Source organism: Falco naumanni, chromosome 4 (assembly GCF_017639655.2).
Source record: "Falco naumanni isolate bFalNau1 chromosome 4, bFalNau1.pat, whole genome shotgun sequence".
NCBI lineage: Eukaryota > Metazoa > Chordata > Aves > Falconiformes > Falconidae > Falco > Falco naumanni.
In genome coordinates, this window is record NC_054057.1 from 14,257,784 (window position 1) to 14,267,689 (window position 9,906).

The following is a 9,906-nucleotide window of genomic DNA, read 5'->3' on the forward strand; positions in this document are numbered from 1 at the left end:
CACGGTTTTACCATATACCTCCGCAGGGACTGGAAACTCACCCAGGAAAATAAAGTTTTAAAGGAAACCCCCCCAAAACAAAACACGTTCCAGAACATTCAGTTTGGAGATGAGTAACAAATCCACTGAAACATCAAAGTGGGTGGGAAGAGTGAGGAAGGGGTGGCACCAAGACAGATAAATTGCAGAAAGAGACAGTTATGGAACCTGCCTTGGCAAACCCTCTGAGCTGCAGATCCATCTGTTCCTCATTAATCTGCCTCCGCTGGATTTCAGTCCAACCACCAATGCTGCTCTAAAACAGCAACTACAGATAAAAGCATCAACAACATTTGGCAAAGACAAGCTTCTGCTACATGACAGATCAATGGTTGCAGGGGAAAGCCCCTCGCACAGCAACAGCTCCTGGACCCCATTCTTTTCCGACCCTACACCATCACTCCCTAGAAAGCACACAAAATTATCCAGCTTCTCAAAATTCAGCCCAAAAGCCAAGCTTTTAAACAGTTTCATACTTTAGTATCTGATAGGTGTGCATACATACCTTTCTTGCACTATCAAACACACACCTGTATCTACTGAGGACATACAGGTACATCTGGGAGATGTGGGAGAACTGCCCCGCACCCCCTCCTCGCCATACAAATGCTACACACAAAATTATGGAAAGAAAATCCAGTACATACATTTCTATCCTTGCTGATGAAAAACAACTGTTTGAGGGAAACAGAACGGTACAAGGCTGATTTCCCATACAGGTCTGTACAGACTTTTCTGGACTCTGGCTTCTAGCCTTCTACAGCTTTCTAATGTAGAGTCTTCAGTTCTGCAGTGGAATTTTCCAGCTTTCTGAATTTTTATTCAATGATTTTAACTATTCATGCAAGCTATTGGTATTTAAAAAGCTCAAAATGAAACTACAGAGGTTGTTTTGCTTTGGGATTATCTTGAAACCGGTTAACTTGAGAACAGAGATGGTTTTGCTCCGGGTATTCTAAAACATAGCAACTGTATTTTCAACACCAAAAGGAATATAGAAATCTTCAGTATTTTAAAGGTCTTTTTTCTAAATCAAAAGTCTAACACTTCCGGGATCAACTTAAAAGTATAACATTCAAAACTTATTCTAACTTCATAATTACTTTTTTATATAAAAAAATTCTTACATTAATATAAACACTAATACCCAACATTTCTTTAGCAACTGCACTTCTTTTTGACATTGTTTCATTTGCTTGAATCTGGAACAGCTGCTTCAAGTAGTTTTGCAGATTCCTGCATCAGTAACATTTCTTTTTCCAGCATCTCAAGCTCTTTATTTGTCTTGAAGAAGAAAAGAGGACTCAAAGTACAGTTACAGGGTGTATTGAGCTTACCTAAACCTGGCAGTGAAATCTATAGAGTCTGGGTATATGATTCAATGTAAACAAAGCTGAGAGCAATTAATGCAAAGAAGTTAAAACCCTGCATTTGCATTGTCTCTGAAAGCACCCAAAAGGCATACAAAGGACTCTATATTTGAACCATAAAAAGAAAAGTTGCATAGAAAACAGTTAAATTATACTTTTGCAATAAATCCCTTAACTTATTAAACCACTTTTCCTTACTTTAAAGTTGTATAAATCTTAACAAAGTCCCATCGTGACATTTTAAAAAGATCCACTAAATAGTCCACTTTAGACTACTGTATTCAAGAGCATATTATGCTGACATTTTGAAAAAAGAACAAGAACAAAGAATATGAGCAAGTACTCTGATTTTTGTTATTTTATCAGTAAGCATACGTAACATTGGAAGAGAAACAGTAGAAATCCAGATTTGCCAAAAATACAAAAGAAAGCAAAACAAAAACCCACAAACAACCCCCAAAAAACCCCAAGCCACAAACCACAAATATTTTAGTAAGTACACTGAAATATCATTAGATATAGTACTGGAATATTTACAAGTATGTATGTTTTTCTGAGATTCCCTATTACCTTATCAAAACAAGCGTATGCATTTTCTGCACCACACTGAAAGGGAGCTTCCATTTTAAATCTTTCTCCGAATTCCATCTGCTTCCCCGATGAAACACACCTGTCGCTATTGTATTCTCATTAAAAAAGCGGATTAAAAAAAAAAAAGTCTGATCCCAGAATTCAACACACATCAAGTAAAGTGAATTTTCTTTTGATAACTGCAACATCAGATGCCTGAAGAGGAGTTACTTGTGCTTTACTGACACAGCTCTCTTCTGTAACAGCATTCCGTTTTTCAGGCAATTCTTAAGTTAACAGAGTAGCATTATCTTGAAAGAAAAAATGTCAGATGCAGCAGAAATGTATCAGCAAAATTTGTGTGTTAAAGAGTGAAGGCACCTCAAAACCTGTCTATAAAAAACAAATTCAAGTGGTGGATCTCTTTAACCACAAGCTATACTCTACGTCACAGATTTTACTAGAATTTTTGTCAACTTTAAAATAATTACTTGCATGGATCACTGGTAATCAAACTACTTGAACTTAATGGACTCAGTTATTTTATGTATAATGACATAAAATTTCATTCAAAAATATGCTGGGGATCTTCCACGCAGTCAAACAGGCAGCTCCACCCCTGCTGCTTTAACACATTTCAAATACATAAAGCTGACCTGGAAATAGCTTTCTCATTCTACAAATCTCTAAAAGATCTCTAGTAAAACCCTTCAGTGAGCCATGTGGAAAAAAAAACAACCAAAAAAACCCCCAACAACATTCCATCATGATGAAAAAAATATCCTGACAGGTTTTTTGTCTGTGTCAAAAGTACAAGAAAGAGAAGCCCAAGCCCAAGTCGCTTCAGAGCCATTAGAAGACTAGTTTAAGGCCCATGTCAGAAATCCTACATTTATTTTCCCAGTCATCGCCTCAGTCTGGTTTGGACAAGATTGACACAGAAATAGAAATCCTGCTGCGGACTGGAAACCTCACTGAAACTGATGAGAAGTTTTCGTTTTGACTGATTAGCTTATCTGATGAAAAACGTTAGTTGAACCTCTACCCAGTTATATTTAATGCTATTTACAGTGTAGCACATCTCCCAGACCAGGCCAAATAAAGGTGTCTGGTACGCAAACGCTGATCTCAAAGCCACAGCTTCACAAGCTCTTCTAGTGTCAGCAGGAACCACCGCAGCCGCGGGGCTTTTTAAAACCCAGTTTTGCTAACTTCAGATAACCCGTCCAAATTTCACTTGCCACCCAAAAGAATTATAACTGGGATATGGGTGCAGGCAGAATACTTACAGAAACAAGCAGCTGAGGATGTCTGAAAGACAGCATTACCCGGCAGGCATCAGATCCCAGCTTTTGCACCCACGCTGGGACGGAGCCCCAGCCTACTGCTAACCATGGCAAGGAAGGCAGAGCAGCGTAGGAAGTACGCTTACTGGAGTTTCTGTATGGCTCTGCTTCTGGAGGAGGCTTATGAATGTGAACGTGGCTTGGTCATTAATTAAAAAAATAAAATAGCAAAAACTCACTACAGACCTCATCAGAACAAAACTTAACAGCTCTTTTGAACTGATTTCCCATCATTTGCATAAAACAAATCTTTTAAAGGACATAAGCTACCTGGTTTTATTGCTGGCAGTTGAGAAGGAACAAGGAGAATGGAATTATTTTACATCGCTGAGATCAAATACTGCTATTTTAGGACTATATACACATGTGTAAAGATGAAATATTTCTTTTGATACGGTACCCCTAATGGAGCTTAAACGTTGCCTGGCATCTTACGTCCAAATTAGGTTTCCTTAGGTTTCTAACAGTACAACCATCTCTTTTAAAGGTTCAAAGAGTTCATCGGCAGTTGTCTGCCTCACCTGCACAGCGAAGAGGTGCCCCGTGATTTCTACCAGCACACAATAACCTCCCTTGGTCACCTCTCCTTTGAGCGCAGCATCTGTCACTTTTATACATTCTTGTAAGTCAGTTAGACTACCAAAGAGAGAGAGGTAGGATGACAAATATTCCTTTCTGTAGCGAATAAGAATGTTATTTATAAGAGAAAACAAATACAGTTTTACTACATTATTTTAAGACGCTCTGGGCCTGATTTTCAGAGGTGGCAAGTGCTACTACTGAGAATTATCCCAACAGGATAAGCAAGTAAAAGATCTGGAAAACAAAACACCACTAAGAAAATAAAGATTTAAAAAGCTGCAAACCCAGCTCATTGAATTATTACATGTAAAAACACCCCAAGCTTACATTTGTATCTTTAGTGCACGTAAACATGCACACACCCCCTCCATTTTATCAAATAATGAGAAATTGCAGGAGATACTCCTTAAACATCCAGCTCCATTCTTAATGTTTAGCAATCTCATTTTGAAAGGCTTCATATCTGCTTTAAACCAACTATCAAAAACATTTGAGCCTTCAAAGCTGCTTATCTGAACATACATGTTTTCATAGATGTCAACCTGGAACAGGAGAGAAATACATGCATCTACTCCTCAAATTTCACACACACACACACACACTAAATAGCCAGTTACTAGGACTAGCTGCTTTCTTGCCTGCTCTTTAAACAGTTCCATAGTGGGAGGCTGTTGAGAAACTGCACCAGTAAGGGGCATCTTTGTGGATGCTAAACCATGACCACAGGAAGGAATTCCTTCATAAAGTCAGACCAGCCCTCCAGCCAGAGATGCACAGGGCTAGCAAGTGATCTTCTGTACTCCAGGGCGACGTCGGTAACATTTGCCGCACTCTCCATAATCTCCTGTTTGATCTGTCAGAAATCAGACATGTTGTCTGTATCATTCTAGGCATCAAACCAGAAGTTTTCTTATTTCAGCAGGTGAGACAGTAATATCAATTGCTTAAATTTATATGCAGATGAAAGACCGGAATTCCATCCCTTTTCCCCACAGATCTATTAACAATAAAAACTACAATTCACGCAGCTCTTCTAATTTCAGGTTTAACATTTCCTTATATGAACACAAAACCAAACTGTATACACACCCTTTGCAAGTTACTCAACTCCGAACAACAACTTTCATGGCCAATATATAATTCTGCCCAGCAGTTCAGTGGAGAATCCCTTACTCGTCCAAGAGGTCAAGTTTCCACTACGTGCAGATTTAGAGAGTTCAACACGCCACCCGAGGTGGAAGCTTACAGCGCAGGAACCGAGAGATGAATATTCAGCTCATTTCAATGAGCTCTGTGGAAAACGGACAACTTCATTCTGCTGCTCACGGGTGCAGAAGTGGGTGGAAGCACATCTAACTCCCGTTAGAAGTTAACGGGACTGTGCCTCTATAAACCGCATAACTGAGAGAACAGGTGAGGCTCAGGATTTGAAGACTGATGCTATTAAATGAGTTTGCAACTAAAAATAAACTTCTTGCATGGTAGGATTAATTGGATTCATTGTTTACAGACACACCTGGTACTGTTCTGATCCCAGGTGTGCTGCTGTCTTTTTCACCTGGGCAGACATTTGGAAAACATCACCCAGGTGTTCATCTACTAGGTTATAAAAGCCATCACCAGCCTCTTTATCCAGAGAAGGTTCAAATTCAATCTCTGGACTATTAAGGTTCATTTATGCTTGGAAAAGTGGAGCTGGCTTCCAACTATCTTCTATGTTCTCCAAAAAGAAGTCTAAAGAATGCATTATGGTGTTAAATAAAACATTGACCGCAATGTCATCAACATATTCTATATAAATCTTCCGAGGCAGAGAAATCTTATTTGAAGAGCTTTAAATCTCCCTAAACAAGCAAATAAAGAAAAAAACAATTGAAAAGTACAATAATATAGGGTTGTGTTAATGTGTATCTTCATTCAATACACCTCCTTGTTTCAGTATTACTTTATAAAATTGATGTACATCATAAACCCATTCTCTCTAATATTTCTTGTATCAGGTGTGCTCCTGGACCATACCTTGGTCAGTGTAGGAGACTCCTGAAACTCCTTCGAATCGCATTTACACTACCTAAACTCAGTGCAAAGGTGAAGGCAGCCCTGCACTGACAAGACTACAGGTTGGCATAAAACTATCGTACAATACAGCATCACATTTTGTAAGACACTTCTGCATGTTTGTTCTGCATTGCAGTACCAACCCTTGTTATATTTAATTAAACATTAAAGAGACCTTTATTCTGATCTTTTTAAATAAATATAAATAGTATAAATAAAGGCAGTAATACAAATAAAATTAGAACTGAAACTGACCTAAAAGGTACTCCAGAGAGTAACACTACGATTAATACTGATAACAGACACAGAAATTTGCTGCAGTAGCCACAGAAGCAGGTTCCTCAAAAAATTAGCAAAACTGGGGCAAAAAGACAAAAAAAACCCCTGCTTCTGCATTCACACCTTATTCAAGTTCTTTGTCACTGTATGGCATATCACTTGTAGTCATGTAATGCAGCAGTTCAAAATTAAGGATATCATAATTTGATTTAGCATTCATAAACAAACTGTAAAGTTATCTGTTGCATATTTTTAATTATATGTATATATAAAAGGATGGAATATTCACATTTCAAATTAAAATTATTTCACAATATATCTAATGCAAGAAAGTGTTTCTGCACAATTTCTCCAGCTGCAGAAATTTACCTATGGGGATCACAGGAACAACACAGCTCAGAGTTACAAAAACGAGACAGCAGCGCTATCATGACTGCAGCTTGCCATTCATTCCCCATCTACCAATTTTCAAAAGCACTAACGTTGCTTTCAAATGCTGCCCAAAACTATTCTCCCTTCTTGCTATTTGTCTTCAAACATCGGTCTTCAAGAACTTTTATGTGGTTTGTGCAATAACGCAAATAATTGAACAAAACCACAAATGACTAAGCATTAATAGTCAAATATTTAACACACGTATCACCACATCAAATACAGCTCACTTGGCTGTGGCCTCAACAAGATGATGGAGCTGGTAGCTATCTTCTTGCAGCATTTTCTGTATCTTAGCAAGTCTTTCTCCTTCATCATCCAGCTATAACAGAACTTCTTTCTTACCTTTCCTGAAAAAGAGGGCATGTTCCATCCGAGCGCTCGTAATTCCCCGGATTGACTAACATTTTCCTTTTGGTTGCTGAACACTCTGCTCCAAATCACACACTGACATTTTCACTTGTTTGAAGTGGTCTCAGGGGGCTGTCGCCTGCCACACGCACGTTTCCTCTGCTTCTCTTAGCTGGTCATCGATAGTTCTCAGCTGCTTTTCAACCAGAGAATATTCTACCTGTAGAGTAGCCCGCATTAGCCTGCTCTACAGCTGAGTGACGAGTTCAAGGCTTCTGATACATTGTTCACGAGAAAGACAGACAAAGGATGAAATCCCTGCAATGTCCCACACATGATGTGTTTACTGGGCAGAACAGCTATTTGAGGGAGGTCTATACGCTGTGAAAGGGAAAGCATGCGGCCCTTCAGTCTCTCAGGACAGAAGAGGCTGCTGGACAGAAGGTAAGCTACAGGAGGGCAACTGGACCCACAGCCTGGAAGCTCCAGACTGGCAGTGCCCCCAGGGATCTCGTGCTCAGCTGCAGCCAGCACGGCAAGCTGAAGGGTAAAACGTGGGCAGGATTCTGTTAGACAAAGATGCAGTATTTCCTTTCAGCAACAGGACACTTAGAGCCATGCGCATGCTCACACATACGCACACAAGTTGCAAGGGACCGGAGGAAGAAAAAAGAAAAAAAAAAAAAAAAGAAACCACACTTTGCTAACATATCCCACCACCACGAACATTTGCAGAATTGTTCCTTTTGTCACGTACAGCTACAGCGGAATCTGCAATGCTGGGTCGGCTCAACAACTAGACACGTTTCACCTCTCTCCAAAAAGCCACTAGTTACAAGAAGGAAAGAAACAGTTTATCTTACATTCATCCTTGCAGAAGCCTCAACGCAATGACTTTTTGTTTACTTTGTATTTAAATCTCAGACACGAAGGCATTAGAATACCTTTTTGATGACTGGAGTATAAGAAAGCATACAGGAGACATCTTTAAATTAGTATTCAACAATCTAAGGGTAGGGATCTAAGGGCTTTTTTTGAAGTTTGGTAACTTAACCGCTGCATTTTACAGGGAAAGAGCTAATTGTCATTATTATATTCCTCCTTACGTCTCCGGGGAAACCATTTACTACTGTAATAAACTTCTCTACCATTTAAAGTAAGAACAAAGACAACAAGATAAGCAAGATTTAAGATTTACTCATACCCTAGAATATTACTGTCATCTTATGAATATGAAGTCAAAGAGAAACATCAGATACAGATTTAGTTACAATTATACATACATACCTTAGGATCAAAACTCACACTCAGAAGGTTATTTTTGGGATTACGCTTCATTAGAGGTTGGTCTAAATTAAACTGACAGACTTCGTCCACCTGCACTTTCCATTCACAGCAGGTCCGATCTACATATTGATCATGGAATTTCAACACGTCTACATATTTCTGCGAAATAAAAGGAGCTTCTGGACTTTCTAAGACTCTGCAAGTTAAAAACCACACCTAAGCAGTTTTCTCCTGTTGATTATAGCAATTCACAAACAAATTCTGGCGAAAAATTGTAGCTTCCCACATCAGTCATTTTTAGATGAAGGTCTGTGGATGCTGGCCATTTTTAAGCTATCCATTGATTTACCAAATTGAACTAGAGGGAAAAGATGCATAAAAGAAGAAGTGAGAACACTGGGAACAATTAAAATTCCGGGAAAACAGGAGCATATGTGTGTGTGTGTCCCCTTGCACATTACTAGCTATGTCAGTGGTCCACAGTTGGAATTGTTATTACTCAATAATTTAATTCAGGTATGCCTAAGACACCTACTGTAGCTTTCCGTCCTTTATGCTGCCACCTAAAACACATTTTCTGAAGGATTAGGAAAGGAAAGAGAGATGAGGCACAATTTTTAAATAACTTGGATGTCCAGGTCCTCCATAAGTATCTCTGAAAGTGCTGTCACCACAGACCACCACCACTGTTTATGTGGGATATGTTAGTGTTGATCGGAAGCAGAGAAACTCCTGGGTTTGCTAGTCACTGACTCACCCAAACAACCATCAAGCAAACCTCTTACAGTTATTAGAAAGCAATTCCGAGAGTCCTGCTGAGTGCATTTCAATGCAGAAACAGGAAATTTCCAGACTATACCATAAAATTTGAACTGTACACATGCAAAACACGGATTCTTATATTTACTTTGAGTAAGAGACCACATTATGCAGATCACACTTGCTCAGTGATTAGCAACCCCTTATTTAAAGGCTCTTAGCTTTCCACTAAAGCACTGACTGTGTGAACGCTCACAGGCGAGCCAGGCGAGAAGTAGGACCAAAATGCCTGTATTCATTCCTTCCACTCTCCAGACCATTTAAGGCTTCCTGAAGTAACTGGCATAGTTTTGTTAATTATTTCATTCCCTTCTTCCACCTGCTTATTAAAACAGAAATTAAGCCATTATGAACCAACAAGAAAATAATCTTTTACTTTTGCATTGTACAATACCTTTTTAATGTGTTCATCATGTGTATGTCTTAAATTATCCAGTTCTTCATCAAACATTTCCAATAAAATATTGTAATTTCAGCTAAATATCTGCATGACAACCGGGTTTTTTTGAAAGCTTCCAAAGATCATTAAAATTTTAAAAAGGAAATATTTTTTTTTAAAAAGGGGGGGGAAACAAACAGCAAAGTAAGAGTAGGTTACTTTCTGTAATACTCTCAACTTGAAACCTCATCAAAAATGCTTCTGAAGTAGAAGTATTGGAACTGTACCAAGCTATAATGTATGTATATAAGGTATGTGCCATGTGCTGATAGACCACAGATTTCCAAATATGTCCTTAAATTGTACTAAACAGATGAATTCTAGAATGCTGAAG

General features: G+C 38.7%; 1 protein-coding gene across 1 annotated transcript in view; it reads right to left on the reverse strand.

The window, feature by feature from the left end:
• The window catches only part of DNAH11 (dynein axonemal heavy chain 11), a 132,255-nt gene extending 122,671 nt beyond the window's left edge, over window positions 1-9,584 (reverse strand). The window contains 8 exon segments of the mRNA XM_040593597.1: window positions 3,787-3,965; window positions 4,288-4,335; window positions 4,338-4,449; window positions 4,546-4,634; window positions 4,637-4,793; window positions 5,424-5,708; window positions 8,315-8,473; window positions 9,528-9,584. Coding sequence (XP_040449531.1) covers window positions 3,787-3,965; window positions 4,288-4,335; window positions 4,338-4,449; window positions 4,546-4,634; window positions 4,637-4,793; window positions 5,424-5,708; window positions 8,315-8,473; window positions 9,528-9,584 — 1,086 coding nt within the window.
• Between the last annotated feature and the right edge of the window lie 322 nt (window positions 9,585-9,906).